At 45.4% G+C, this 15,149-nt stretch overlaps 1 protein-coding gene and 1 long non-coding RNA gene across 2 annotated transcripts in view; one reads left to right on the forward strand and one right to left on the reverse strand.

The window, feature by feature from the left end:
- The window catches only part of GFPT2 (glutamine-fructose-6-phosphate transaminase 2), a 45,929-nt gene that overhangs the window by 28,424 nt on the left and 2,356 nt on the right, over nucleotides 1-15,149 (forward strand). The window contains exons 10-17 of the mRNA XM_043466976.1: nucleotides 3,194-3,357; nucleotides 4,731-4,826; nucleotides 4,906-5,003; nucleotides 5,275-5,395; nucleotides 8,994-9,151; nucleotides 9,302-9,416; nucleotides 12,089-12,216; nucleotides 14,078-14,245. Coding sequence (XP_043322911.1) covers nucleotides 3,194-3,357; nucleotides 4,731-4,826; nucleotides 4,906-5,003; nucleotides 5,275-5,395; nucleotides 8,994-9,151; nucleotides 9,302-9,416; nucleotides 12,089-12,216; nucleotides 14,078-14,245 — 1,048 coding nt within the window. The remainder of the gene's footprint in view (nucleotides 1-3,193; nucleotides 3,358-4,730; nucleotides 4,827-4,905; nucleotides 5,004-5,274; nucleotides 5,396-8,993; nucleotides 9,152-9,301; nucleotides 9,417-12,088; nucleotides 12,217-14,077; nucleotides 14,246-15,149) is intronic.
- On the reverse strand, nucleotides 8,760-9,075 carry LOC122440574. Its single transcript, XR_006269125.1, has 2 exons — nucleotides 8,962-9,075; nucleotides 8,760-8,809 (listed from the first exon to the last, which is right to left on the reverse strand). It is a non-coding gene; the product is annotated as an uncharacterized LOC122440574 (long non-coding RNA).

Here is a 15,149-nt window from a genome sequence, read left to right on the forward strand (position 1 = left end):
GTTTTAATTTTTTAGAAGCACATAAAATAATCACAATCTTAAGATCAATATTACCTTGTATTCAGTGAAGTACGGTAGATGTTTCTCAAAAAAAAAAAGCCATACATGAAAGATTAAGCAATTATTTATGGCAATATGATCATATACTTTTATATGATTATATAAAGTCCACCTGATAGGCTGTCAGAAGTAATACTTATGGGTCTTCAGAGTATAAAGACGTGGAAATTTGACATCCCAGGAGTAGCCACTTTGCTGTCAGCTCGAGATGGGTAGTAGGGGACCACATCCACCCTATCCCCCACTCATGTCTCCATAAGTGACTGGTACAGTTGACTCTCAGCAAAACTTTGTTGAACAAAAAAAGTAATCTATTTACCACAGCTGGAAAAAAATAAATTTAAATAGAAACAATTCAGAACCTGTTTGGAGAAGACTGCAAAAGTTTACCATAAGAAACAAGAAGAGATTTGAATACAGGGAGAGATTCCACATTCCTTGGTAGGGAAGTCATGTCCGACTCTTTGCAACTCTATGGACGATGCAGTCCATGGAGTTTTCCAGACCAGAATACTGGAGTGGGTAGCCGTTCTCTTCTCCAGGGGATCTTCCCAACCCAGGGATCAAACCCAGGTCTCCCACATTGCAGGTGGATTCTTGTACCGTCTGAACCACCAGGGAAGTCCAAGAATACTGGAGTGGGTAGCCTATTCCTTCTCCAGTGGTTCTTCCTGACCCAGGAATTGAACCAGGGTCTCCTGCATTGCAGGCGGATTCTTTACCAGCTGAGCTACCAGGGCGGTCCTAAAATAAATTTAAATAAAAATAATTCAAAACCTATTTGGAAAAGACTGCAAAAGCTTACCATGAGAAACAAGAAGAGATTTGAATAAAGGGAGAGATTACCACATTTCTTGGTAGGAAGGCTTAATGTTGTTATGAAGACATTAATTGGTTTACAGTTAATTTCATAATTTAAAATTATTATTAAAGAAATTTACTCTTCTTAATCTGTAAATTCAATTCTATCATTGAATCTTTGACATTCTTTTGTTTGTGTAAGTTTTTGGAACTTGAAAAAGTGATTCTACAGTGTGCTGTGTGTATAGATGAAACAATACGTATTGGAAAATAAGAGTGACGGAGGTGACCCTCTGGTGTATGAAGGCATGCTGTGGAGCTCTCGTGACAACAGTGACCAGCTTGCCCTGTGCACTGGAAGCTGGACACAGTGAGGAGGGCTTTACCAAGACTCCTTGTAGTCGTCACTACAGACCTCTAGAGGAGGCACAGTGGTCACCTTCCATTTTGAAGTTGAGGAACCCAAGGCGGGCTTAGAGGGGTCGTGTCTGTGTTGTCCAAGGCCACAGGCTGGTGAGAGACAGGGATGAGGACTCCACCTCAGGTCTAACTCCTGGGCCTGTAATCTTGATGACTCCCCATCCATTCTGTAAATTAAAACAGTCGTTATATTTAAACATGCAGATTACATGCACACGTAAATCAAGCACACATGTTAAGCCCTGTCTGAAGGAAAGTACAGTCAGTGTAAGCGGTATTTCTTTACTAGAGATTGAATCAGGCCATTTTTACTTCTTCCTGTTGTTGACTGTGTTTTCTGCTTTTTATTCAAAGAACATTTATTGTTTAAAATATTTTTTCTAGTGCAAGCGCGTTCCATCCTACATTATCTTTCTTCGCTAGGATCTGGAGATGCCTCTCTTAGAACCATAAACTTGATTGTTTTCTCTTTTTAGCTTTGTATCAGCAGTTTTAAATCTCATTTTTCTGCGCAGGGCACATATTGGTGTAGCACTTGGCGGAATGAGCGTTTTTTCCTCTCATGGCCCTTCAAGCACCACCTTCAGGGTGTTAAGTGTGAGTTGCTCAGTCATGTCTAAGTCTTTGCAACCCCATGGACTATAGCCTGCCAGGCTAGTCTGTGCATGGAATTCTCCAGGCAGGCATACTGGAGTGGGTAGCCATTCCCTTCTCCAGGGGATCTTCCTGACCCAGGGATCTCCTGCATTTGCAGGTGAATTCTTTACTGTCTGAACCACCAGAAAAGCCCACTTTCATGGCTTTTAGCATATCTGTGTACCACCTGTACTATTGCTTACCTTTCTTTTTCATTTACCATCTCAAGGGAAAAATCGTTACTACTTTCCACACAGAGAAAGTTAATATAAAAATAAACGCCAATGACTGCACATTTCATTACTGGGTAGATCTTGCAGTTACCTTTAAGTCCCTCCCTTGGCTTGCATGCATGTATATGTGTGTACAAGAAGAGTCATTTGTCCGAATGAGTTTCCCACTAAATGGATTTTGTTGTGTGCCTCCTCCGTGGTCTTCTGTATTTCCTGCAAACAGGAGTTTACAGTTATCTAGAAACTTGATCATCAGGTTTGATTTTTTTTTGGCAAGACTATTTAATAGGTAGTGTGTATTTCCATCAGGAGGCTCTCTGTTTCATTGTCCTTTTGTAGTGCTGTTAAAATCGGTATCACCGGCCTTATTCATCCATTATAAAGCTGCTCTCAGAGTTTCATCTCTTCGTGTCAGTAGCCACTGATAGACCTTGATTAGAGCTATTAACAATTATAAGTTCATAGGTTGATTATTATAATTCTGTCATTCCTTATTAGCTGTATTTACCTCCTCTAAAGAGAAACTTGTCTTCGTAAAATGTGGTTATCCTGAAAGACAAATCATTTGGAAAGGCAAGATAAATGTTTCATACTTTCCCTTTATGATTCAGAATAATATGTTAGTTCTTGAACATTCTCCACAGTTGACATTGTTTGGATCCTGATTTGAAGAAAACAATTATAAAAGGACATCTATGAGATTATTGGGGAAATTTGAACCTACTGGATATTTGATGATATGAAGGAATAACTATTACTCTAAGATGTGATAATGGTATTAGAGTAGGGTTACAAAATAGTTCTTATCTTTTAGAGCTATAAGCCAAAAGGTTTACAGATGATTTGATGTCTGGGGCTGGCTTCAAAGTAGTTCTGGGGGCTGGAAGGGACGAGAGGTATGAATTAGTGTAACTATGGCATATGGCAAAATGCTCTTCGGTCCTGCTGATACGGACCCACAGTTGAGACGCAGTGAGTAACTGCCACCTTGTAACTGTCAAGGGTCGGCCCTGTCTCTGACACCCATGTTTTCCTTGCTCCAGTGCTATCATAGAGCACACCAACCGGGTCATCTTCCTTGAGGATGATGACATTGCCGCAGTGGCTGATGGGAAGCTCTCTATTCATCGGGTCAAGCGTTTGGCTAGTGATGACCCATCTCGAGCCATCCAGACCTTGCAGATGGAATTGCAGCAAATCATGAAAGGCAAGTGTCTTTTGAGAGTCCCTGTGCAGCAACCTCAGGGGCAGGTACTCTGTGGGGGAGACTCTCTTCCCAGTCCAGGGCGGGCACCACAGCCTTCCTGCCTGCTCTAAGCACTGGGGTGGGGCCGCAGGTGGTCTGTGGTTCATGTAGCTCAGGGAATGTGGGGTGCCTGGCCTGGCTACTCCAAAGGGAATGTCTGACTGTGTCCAGGCACCAGGTCTTCCTGCTTGATCTGACCTCAGTCCATCAACTACCTCCCCTCAGAACTCTCTAGGACACATTCCTACAGGCCTGCGGTAAACAGGACTGCTTTCTCCTCGCCAGGGGAGCCCGTCTTCCTGCACCCACACTGGTCTCTGTGCACACGCTTCTCCACAGGGCCACCTGGGTAAACTTTTAAGAGCGCAAATCATACCCCCTTATCCTGCTGCGTAAAGCCCTCCGATGGCTTCCCACTGCTCCTTGAATAAAACCCACACTCCCAGCAACAGCCCACAACCACCCACACCCAGCCGGGCACCACCTCATGCAACCCTTTCTCACTATGCCTCTGTCCACCCATCCGGCCCTCCTCACCGTTACTCAGACAAGTGGAGTGCTTGCTTACCTGAGGGGGGCACTCACTCAGCTTCTCACAGGACCAGCTTCTTTTGGTCATTTCCCCCAAAACGTCGCTCCCTCAGAGAGCCCTTCTCTGATCTGTATCTGCTGCGGCCCCACCTCTCCTCACTTGCTCTGTTTGCTTCGTGTCACTCTTTCTACAAGTTCTCTGCCGAGGGCAGCATACGAGGACACTGCAATGCTGGGCATCGTGCATCTGTATGTCACAGAGGGCACTCACCCTGTTTGCACACCTGTTGACAGGCATCAGGCGTAACACCTGTCAGGATGTCTGGGATATTATCTGGTTTCATTCACATCAGAGCCCTAGAAATATGTGGCTCAAAAGGTTTTTTTGTTTTTCATTTCAATACAGAAGTTAGGAGTGTATTTGGTTTTAAAAAGTGGCCTATTTCCTTGGACTTGCTTCATGCGTACTTTCCTAAGTAGGAGGGTAGAAGGAAGGAAAGCATTATGCTTTCTTGTGGCCTTGCCAAGAGGAGCATGGCCCAGGAAGGCCAGCCACGCGTTTGTTGCTTACATCCCTCCCTCCTTCAAGCTGCAGGGTGTGATATGCACAGTGAAGACAGTAAGCATACCTGACCTGACTTGTCACCGTGAATCTCAGATGGGACAATACCTGGAGATACCCTTCGTAATCTGTAGTGGCCTTTATACGTGTCCCTGTGACTGCATAACTTTTCTTAAAAGCTAAGCAGTGGTAGTGTAACAAAATTAAAATTGACTCATCTTGTTGATGCTTGTTTGACCAGGTAACTTCAGTGCATTTATGCAGAAGGAGATATTTGAACAGCCAGAATCAGTTTTCAATACCATGAGAGGTCGAGTGAATTTTGAGACCAACACAGGTAATCCCTCATCCGAGCCCTAGGCCTATGCGTGGTCCCTGCGTCATGTCAGCATTAATGCCCTGCATGTGTCCTGCAGTGCTCCTGGGTGGCTTGAAAGACCACTTGAAGGAGATCAGACGATGCCGACGGCTCATTGTGATTGGCTGTGGGACCAGCTACCACGCTGCTGTGGCCGTAAGTGCGACAGGCTCGACCCTCGATTGTGCCCAGGAGGCAGTGTCGGCTAGGGCATGATGAGTCTTAGATCCTGTCCTGTGTTTGGCCTTCCAAATTTGTTGCCATGAGCCAGTATGAGAACTGGCATGGAGCCATTTCTTCTGCAGTTTGGCCTGTGAATGCCTGAATTTCCCTGCCCACCTGTATGTAGCGATGTCTTAGAAGCTCAGCTGTCTTTGTCCCTGTAGTGTCTGTAACTGACTCCAGTTCCCATTTTTGTTGGCTTTAGACGCGGCAAGTTTTGGAGGAACTGACCGAGCTCCCTGTGATGGTTGAACTTGCTAGTGATTTTCTGGACAGGAACACACCTGTGTTCAGGGATGACGTTTGCTTTTTCATAAGCCAGTCAGGTAAGGGCTATAGGTTTCCATTAGTTCACCTCAGGGCTCTGTCCTCCCAGTGAGGCACTCCACAGCTCCCCCCTCCTTCATCCAGTGATGTTCTCTGCACAGACTGTGCACCACATGCTCTGAGGCTCAGAGTCACTTAACCCTCAGAGTCATCAACTACTGTCCCGTTTTATGAGGAGGGCCATGCAGCAGTTTTTCCTTCTCCTGACATTCCAAGTCCAGGACTTAAGAGCCCCCTCACCGAGGTACTCATAAATGTGTGTTGGGTTTAAATTAGAGGAAAGTTTAATGCTCCTGGTTGATAGTCCCTTTGAGAACTGCTTGGGCACCATGCAGTGCTCACGCAGTCCAGCAGTTGGAGGCATAGACACTCTTCACATGTAGAGAATCCAGGCTACCCTCTCTCAGCTCAGGAAACCCCGCCAGGGTGACTTTCTAACATTCTGGAGCATTTGTTCCAGCTCAAGGCAGGACAGAGGGTCCGGGAGGTGATCCACAGCTGTGTGCTTGGAACTCATATGCATGAGCTCTGGGAGAATTCTTATAACAGTTAACTATGCAGAATTCCAAACCTTTATAGAAGAGAGTCTCGCATGAGGAAGCACCTAGCCTAAGCAGTTATGTTATGAAATAGCTCACCCATTTTGTATCATCATAGCCACTTTAACCCCTCTCTTTCACTGGCTTATTTAAAAGTCTATATGAAACATGTTATTTTATCCATAAATATTTCAGAATGTATCTGTAAATGATAAAAGAAAAAATATAACAACAGTGTCATTATCACAACTGCAGCATTAACAGAATGCCCTAATATCTCTTTATGCTGTTTTCAGCATGAATTATCAATAGCGTTTCCATTTCAGTGACAAGCTAAGAAAAACTAACACTGACATACCCACTATCTAGCTGACCACCTCGTTCCCAGGTGCTGCCCTCTAGCTTCAGTTGCCACTTACCTTTGGGTTTATAATTCTGTCAGAGCCTAAAAATGTTTCATGAATTGATGGAAGCCATTAACCAAAGAATGGAGGTGCATTTAGTGTGGAAATTTTGCAGTGGTACCTCATGAGTGACTTCATAGAAGGAGTTTAAAGTTTCATTTTGTTTAGCTCTTTACATTAAAAATTTTAAAACTATCAAAAATGGGGATACTGATGAATATAGATATGTCCCCAACTCCCAGCCCTGGCCCCCACTGGTGCTGAGAAAGGGCCACGTGGCCCATTGTGCTAGATGCAAGTCTGAGTGGAAACAGGAAAGGAGAAGTGGGCCACAGTTGCACCAGCCCGCGCTGGAACAAAGTTAGGATGGCAGAGCCAAGAGCGGTGGCTGTGTGGACATTGAATGTTTGATTTTATGTTCCGGATCATATCTAATTTCACTTGAGTTCTTTAGGACTAACCAACAGGGACTTCTTGCTGTTTTATGCGTGAACCTATTTAAGTTGTTTTTTAATAAAAATAATTTGAGTCCACACTTGGAGGCTACAAGAAATGTTTTCCTCTAAAACAAGATCTGTTTGAGAAGCACCATTTAGGGTCATTCTTGCTTTTTAAATATTAAATTTCAGCCCGTTCTGAATGAGATCATTTAGAGTCCAAAAAAGAATACTGGGAGCCAGGCCCAAGCCAGGCCTACTCCATCACCTATAGCTAATTGGCCTTGAGCAACTGAGGCATTGATTTCCTCCATCTCTGAATACCTCATCCTAAAGGGGAAATGGAGGTGATGCCTCCCATTGGGGAGGAGCTGTCATGAGAATTCAGTGGGACAGTGGGTGAGAAACTACTTGTCACATAAATAGTAGCGAAATCTTGAACCTGAGAATCCACCAGGGCACAAGGCCAGACAGAGTGGGTTAAATAGAAAATGGAAAGTGAGATAACAGAAGAGTAAGTATAAACCACTCTGTCTTATACGATTCAAGAAAAATTAGAGAAGACCAGGGACAAGAGAGTCTTAAGCCATTTTTATTTTTTTTTCATTTATTTTTATTAATTGGAGGCTAATTATTTTACAATATTACAGTGGTTTTTGCCATACATTGACATGAATCAACCATGGATTTACATGTGTTCCCCATCCTGAATCTTAAGCCATTTTTAGAAAAACTTGTCTCACATATTTTTCATGAAAACCTCAATTATGGAATTTAAATGTTCTGTTTAACATTCAACCACACACAGACTTTTAATAAATTCCTTCCAAATTAGTTCCACTTAGGAGTCAGCTTTCATCTAATTACAGAAATGATCACAGTGAACCACATTAACTGCATTACTAAACACCCAAGTGATCAAGTGATTCCCATATGCCTCTGCGGTGGCAGTCCCCATGTGGAGGCCCCATCCTGTTGAATAGTTTGCCAATTGTCATGATCAAGGTTTCAACAGCCCTAGAACATGCACTTCACACTAAACAGTAAAATGAGAAGTGATAAATTAATTTCAAACTTTGAATCCAAATCCCCATGAATGTTTTATTTTCCTATTTACTTTTAAGACTAGAGAATTCTCCTTTTTTTCAAGATCTAAGTGCTAATTGTGTCTCTGGCATTCAGTTCAGTTCAATTCAGCCGCTCAGTCGTGTCCGACTCTTTGCGACCCCATGAATCACAGCACTCCAGGCCTCCCTGTCCATCACAAACTCATGCCCATCGAGTTTACTCAAACTCATGCCCATCGAGTCGGTGATGCCAAGCCATCTCATCCTCTGTCGTCCCCTTCTCCTCCTGCCCCCAATCCCTCCCAGCATCAGGGTCTTTTCCAATGAGTAAACTCTTTGCATGAGGTGGCCAAAGTATTGGAGTTTCAGCTTCAGCATCAGTCCCTCCAATGAACACCCAGGACTGATCTCCTTTAGGATGGACTGGTTGGATCTCCTTGCAGTCCAAGGGACTCTCAAGATTCTTCTCCAGCACCACAGTTCAAAAGCATCAATTTTTCGGCGCTCAGCCTTCTTCACAGTCCAACTCTCACATCCATACATGACCACTGGAAAAACCATAGCCTTGACCAGACGGACCTTTGTTGGCAAAGTAATGTCTCTGCTTTTTAATATGCTGTCTAGGTTGATCATAACTTTCCTTCCAAGGAGTAAGCGCCTTTTAATTTCATGGCTGCAGTCACCCTCTGCAGTGATTTTGGGGCCCAAAAAAATAAAGTCTGACACTGTTTCCACTGTTTCCCCATCTATTTCCCATGAGGTGATGGGACCAGATGCCATGATCTTAGTTTTCTGAATGTTGAGCTTTAAGCCAACTTTTTCACTCTCCTCTTTCACTTTCATCAAGAGGCTTTTTAGTTGCTCTTCACTTTCTGCCAGAAGGGTGGTGTCATCTGCATATCTGAGGTTATTGATATTTCTCCCGGCAACCTTAATTCCAGCTTGTGCTAATAAAGAACATCTTACCTTAAAAAAAAAAAAAAGAATCAACTAGAAAAAATTGTTGACCACACATTTTCCTTTCTAAACACACACAAACTGTCTGGGCACCAATTTCTGCCTATGAGCCAGAAGCAAATGAGTCAGGGGTGGAGGTTAAGGCTGGCAGAGCCACATACCTGTGAACTGAAAAGAAGGATCTGTGTGGCAGGGGAGACTGCAGACACGCTCCTGGCACTGCGTTACTGTAAGGACCGCCGAGCTCTGACCGTGGGCATCACCAACACTGTGGGCAGCTCCATCTCCCGAGAGACTGACTGCGGCGTCCACATCAACGCAGGGCCGGAGATCGGTGTGGCCAGCACGAAGGTAGGAGCCACGTGGGCACCCACAGGAGGGCCTCTGCTGGGTGGGGAGCAGAGGGGAGCCCTGGAGGGGAGCCCCAGGATCTGTCTCATCTTGAGCGGTCACCACATGCACATCGCCCCAGTTCTGCTAGCAACACTCTTCTGTCCTCAGGCTTACACCAGTCAGTTCATCTCCTTGGTGATGTTTGGTCTGATGATGTCTGAAGACCGCATTTCACTGCAAAACAGAAGGCGAGAGATCATCCATGGCCTGAAATCTCTGCCCGGTATGTTCCAGAGCTCACCTGCTCGTTGTCAAATCCTGTGGACTGTTCCTGGCTGCTCCTTTGCCTGACTCTCTCCATAAATGATTCTGTTAATCATTCCCTTCTCCTCAAAACTTCTACTTACTGCTAAACTGTAGCAGCCCCCTCACTGGGCCAGGATTCCAGTCCGCACTTGTCCTTAGGCCTTGGAGCCCTGCACGCTGGGCCCCTGTGCCTCTGACCCTTGCCAGCTCCCTTCCCTTCCGGGGCCTCCCTCACCAACCTTCTGATCTTCAGCAATGCCAAGCGCTTTTCACCGGAAGACATTTGTACTGGCTCTTTCTTCTACCAAAACCCTCTTCCTCCAGCTCTTGATATGACAAACAGCTCCCGTCACCCAAGTCTTAGCTGAAAAGTCGCCTCCTGAGACCCTCCTTGGTAACCTTAGTAGGGGCCTTAATCTGTGCAACACCATGGATTGTACTTTCCAGGCTCCTCTGTGCATGGAATTCTTCAGGCAAGAGTACATGCCCTCCTCCAGGGGATTTTCTCAACCCAGGGATCGAACCGGGTCTCCTGCATTGCAGGCAGATTCTTGCCTGCAAGAATTGGGAAGCCCAATCCCCTGCTTAGCTCTCTATAAGCAGGAACCCATTTCTTTCCTTTATAGCACATGCCGTGACTTGAAATTACCTGTTCTCCTGTGTATTGGCCTGTCTTCCCCAACCGTGTCAACCTAGTGAGCACCAACTCTACGTGTCAGAGTCACTGCTGGTGTCCAGGTGCCCAGCCAGGGCAGACAATCAGGAGTTGCTCAGGAAACATGAACGGCCCCAAGGCTCTTCTGGGCGGGGCTGTTCCCAGTCTTACCAGACTTTCTTCTGCAACCAAGGGCAAAGAGAAGGCAGTGAGGGAAAACCACTGTGTAGCCATACAAGATCTCAAGGTCTGAATCTGACCAAGACAACGTTCTAAAAATTTATTAACAAGAAAAGCATTTTAACTTTAAGCCAGGTAATAATCCTGCAAGAACAGGACTCTCTTCTGGTAAGTGGGCAGTTATCAAGATGTGACCCAAAGATCCTGGGGGTCTAAAAGACCCTTTCAGTGAAAACTATTTTTGTAGTAACATGGTATTCATGATAAATAAGATGCTTTGCCTCCCCCTCCGTGTGGACATTTACAGTACATTACAGTGGCCGCCACTGGCACTTTCAGCAGTCTTCAGGGCTGAGGCAGTACAATGTTCTCATGACCAAAATGCAACAACTTCACTTAGCAATGTCTTTGATTATGTGGCAAAATGCATTAATCGTACTAAATTGTAACACTTTTTAATATTCTATGTGACAAATGGGACGTATGCAGAAAGTGCTTCTGCTGCACCCTGAAGTCCGACGGTTGTTCCAGAGAAAAGCGCCCTGTGGTTGACTGAGTAGCAAGCTGACTTGGTACTTGGCAGACATTTTCTCAAAAGTGAACCAACTTAGCCCAAAACTTCAAGAAAAGCTGATGATAGTATCCATTGCCAACGATAACCTTTGAGCTTTCAACCAAAACAGGATCTGGAAAACTTGCAGCTGTCAGCTCAAGTGTGACGACCTCCCAGTACTCAAAAACATCTCTGATAAGCTCACAGTGATTTTAACAAGTCTGATTTTTTTTTAAAAAATATTTTATAATGTGTCCATTTTTGGAAGATTTGAATAATCCAGTGAATCAATATTTTGCAAATGGCCAATGCAGTGTTACAAAATTATGCACATGTAAAGATCCATTTAAGCAAGTATACATTTTAAGTTGACAAAGTAGGAAATTTTTATTGATATGATCTCAGATACCACATTTGCACTTACTATTTTAAGAAATTGTCACTTCTTAAGTTTGTCATAATATCAAAGACATTCACAATTATTTGAAAAATTTATTTAGATACTCTTTCTTTCTCCAGCTACAAATCTGTGAGGCCAGATTTTCTTCAACCAAAAAACATATTGCAATGGATTGAATGAGGAAACAGATAAGAGAATCTGTCTTCTATGAAAAAGTCAGGCATTAAGGATTTACAAAAATGTAAAACAGTGCCACTCTTCTCACTGTTTTTTTTTTTTTTTTAATTTCATGGGTTTATTGTTATTTTTAAATGAGTGATTAATTTTCTCAGTTTCTAATCTGGTAAATATTGATAGATAAATCCCACAAAAATAAAGGCAATAAAGGCTCTTAGAAATTCACAATAAATTTTAAGATTATAAAGGAATCCTGAGACCAAAGAGTTTGAGGAGTGCTGGTCCATCTCACACAGGCTTTTTTTCCAGACATAGCACATGGCCAGATAAGGAGTATTAATCTGGAGTGTCAGCTCTGGCTGGCCAGCTGGAGATTTAGCCTCACTGACCCTCTGTTGCCTTGCCTGTAAAATGGCGCTAGAAATAACACTTCCCTGCTTACCTTATGTGGTCAGGAAAATATGAACACAAATACAAATCACCGTCACAATAAAATCCTAGCCGATAACAGAAGCTGTTTCCCATAATCCGCATTTAAAATTCTTTTAAACTAATGCAAGGGAGACAAGTGTGTAAGCGATGTGAGTTCGAAAGCCTTGTCTTATACACCATGACTTTTCTCTGTGAATCTTGCTCTATAATTGGTGTGACTGGCTCTCCCCCTCTGCTCTGTGCTTGACTTAGAGCTGATCAAGGAAGTGCTGTCCCTGGATGAGAAGATCCACGACCTGGCCCTGGAGCTCTACACGCAGAGGTCGCTTCTGGTCATGGGGCGAGGCTACAACTATGCCACGTGCCTGGAAGGAGCCCTGGTGAGCACCCTCTGCCCAACCCCCACTTCCACCGGCCCCTGAGTGAGGGCAGGCGCAGGAGACACCTCAGGAAACGGACAGGAAGGGGGGCAGGGCATTGGGCTGGGGGAGGGGAGGGTGTCGCTCTCTGACCCAGTGTTCTAGCCCTGCTGACACAGAGATGCTGGTCTCTCCTGCAGAGAGGGGCAGGGCCCAGAGCCCTGGGGTGTGAGCCTGCACCAGGCGCTATCCGGGATAGCCCATTCAAACCTCATGAGCATCTTCTGAGAGACTGGCAGTTATTGTTCATGTTTGACCCAGGAGGACATTGAGCCTCCAAAAAATTCACCTTGCTCAAGATTACATAGTAGGAGTGATCAAGCTAAAATTCAAACTCAGTTAAAAAAAAAAAAAAAACACTTTGCTCTTTTCTATTACCACAAGAAGTCTGTGTGGGAGGATTTGGGCAGACCAGAACTGCAGGGTAGAGTCTCTACAAAGTTGCCCGTGTTACTCCTCAATCTTCTGAGGTGAGGTGCAGGAGATAAGCATAGAAAGCCGTGCACTTTTTATATCAATGACTGGCTGTTTTGCCCACTGCAGCAATAAAGATGTGGCTTGAGAGAAAGCTGATGGAGTAGGGGCAAGATACCAAGACCACAGGGCTACTAAGAGGGTGGAAAGAGATGCACAGAGACCCAAGCCTAGAGCTTGGCTTACTCACTCTCCACTTGCTGTTTATGGGTCAGATGATCAAGCAAGGTAAATGGGAGACAGTGTCAGAAGGGCGGCAGCATCTATAACTCAGCTAGAACCCCCTCCTCTCCCTGTGGAGCAAGTGCCTATAGCCCACCACTGCGCCCAGTTGGAATAATGATGCCACTGGTGGGAAACAGTATTACAGGAGGTAGGGAATTGGGGTGAGGTGCAAGCCATGAGTTGCCTGATTGCAGTAAGCTTCAGCTCCCACATCCTTCCAGTGGAGATTCTGGCACCTCTGAGAGGCCAGGCACACAGCTGCTCAGGAGCAATAGTCTCATTGCTCGGGCGGGGCACCTTTTGGTACCTGGGGTGCTCAGCTGCAGCTCCTGAGTGTGCTGGTGAAAGATGCATATTCAACTATGTCTCCAAGTTAGTCCTGGAGGAAAGAAAGAAGCTTTTACACTGCTGCTGGCACAAGTCCGTGGCCCCTCTGTGGTCGCTTGGGTACAGTACTTCTGCTGTCTGCAGCATCCAGGGTGGAGCCACACTTCTAACAATGTTTCCCTGACCCAAATAGTTCTAGGGGAGTTGAGAAATGTTTTCTTCAACACTCTCACCAGTTCAGTGACATGGCTTTAATGGTAACTGGAAAAAAAAATGGATCTCTCTAAACATAGGGGGAAACTCCATTAACACCCCAGTGTGTGTCTTTTTGCTTGATAGTTAAGTTGGAGCAACACTTTAGAAGTTATTAATGATCTAGAATTGAGGGATTAGTTAATCAGATAATTAAATGAAGGTATAGAATACAATGCCATCATTACAAACTATGACTGTTAGGGAAACCATGGGGCTGGCTCAAAAGGAAAGGGGAAAAGCTAGATTGATACTGACTTGCCCATCACGGTGGGGGCAGGATGGCTGTGCCCCAGAGCTAGCGACTGAGGATACAAGCTGTGTGCTGGGCTTTGTGCGTGCTCTAGACAGCAGGTAACCCTCTTCCCTGGGCCTGGCCTCACTGGCTGCCCTCAGTACCACTGACCACTCCAGTGTGTCCATCTGCCTGTGGACCTCGGCTCCCTGCTTCCTGGATCATCCTTTCCCTGGCTTCCCTTTCTCCCCACTGGATGATCTGCTCCCATTAGCAGCATTACACTGATTCCGCCTCATGTTTCCCCAGAAAATTAAAGAGATAACCTACATGCACTCAGAAGGCATCCTGGCTGGAGAGTTGAAGCACGGCCCCCTGGCACTAATTGACAAGCAGATGCCTGTCATCATGGTCATCATGAAGGATCCTTGCTTTGCCAAATGCCAGAACGCCCTGCAGCAGGTCACAGCTCGCCAGGTGAGGCCTTCCGCCAGGCTGGGTCACTTCTCTCCTGTTCTCTTCCACTCATGCCCACTTCACCCACTGTTGGCCAGCACCAGCAATGAGTGTTCGTTCCTGCTGGTGAGCAGGTGTGAGCACACACTTCTGGGATCCCTCACGCATGGTGCACATTCAGAAAATGGCTGGCCAGCCTGCAGCCATGCCCACAGAAGCTCCTAGGTGAGGCCCAGTGATCCAGACGACCCGGAGGGGTCCTGGATCCGAAACATGAGACCAAAGGAGGTCTGGTAGAGATCCCTGGGGAGCAATTCTGATATTGGCCACCCAGAGTTAGATTTCACAGGTGAAGGACTCTGTCCTCTACAAGACCACCCTCATGTCAGCCACCAACTGCAGCCTTTCGGCTTCCCAGCCCACCCACATTTCTGACCAACTGGATCCAAATTCAGGAGTTTCCATTACTGAAACCGCCCCCCACCCCCAGTTTCAGTAGTCCACTAGAACTTGGAAAACACAGGCTGCTTCCTCTGCCCCAAACAGTCTTCCCACCTTTCTTCCAGCAGTTGGCCTCTCATCATTCAGGTCTCTATACAAATGCCTCCTTTTCAGAGAACTTCTCAAACCCTCCCAACTGTCTCCCAATCATGTTACAGGGTTTTACTGCCATGGTGACATTTATCGGAAATTCACTGCTATTTATTGGTTTGCTTATTGACATTTTTGTTTTCCTACCACTTGACTATGAGCCCCTAGAGTAAGGGGTAAGAACTCCTGCTCTTTGCAAGGCACACTGAAGCCACTCAATAAATGCGTGCTGAATTAATGCAGCAGGAGGGTGCCCCACCACCACAACCCCGGAAGCATAGGAACCTTTTTGACAAAAGCCTCCAAACTCTTTGACCTTTACACAAATCAGATA

This window comes from Cervus canadensis, chromosome 4, assembly GCF_019320065.1.
Source record: "Cervus canadensis isolate Bull #8, Minnesota chromosome 4, ASM1932006v1, whole genome shotgun sequence".
In the NCBI taxonomy this organism is placed as follows: domain Eukaryota; kingdom Metazoa; phylum Chordata; class Mammalia; order Artiodactyla; family Cervidae; genus Cervus; species Cervus canadensis.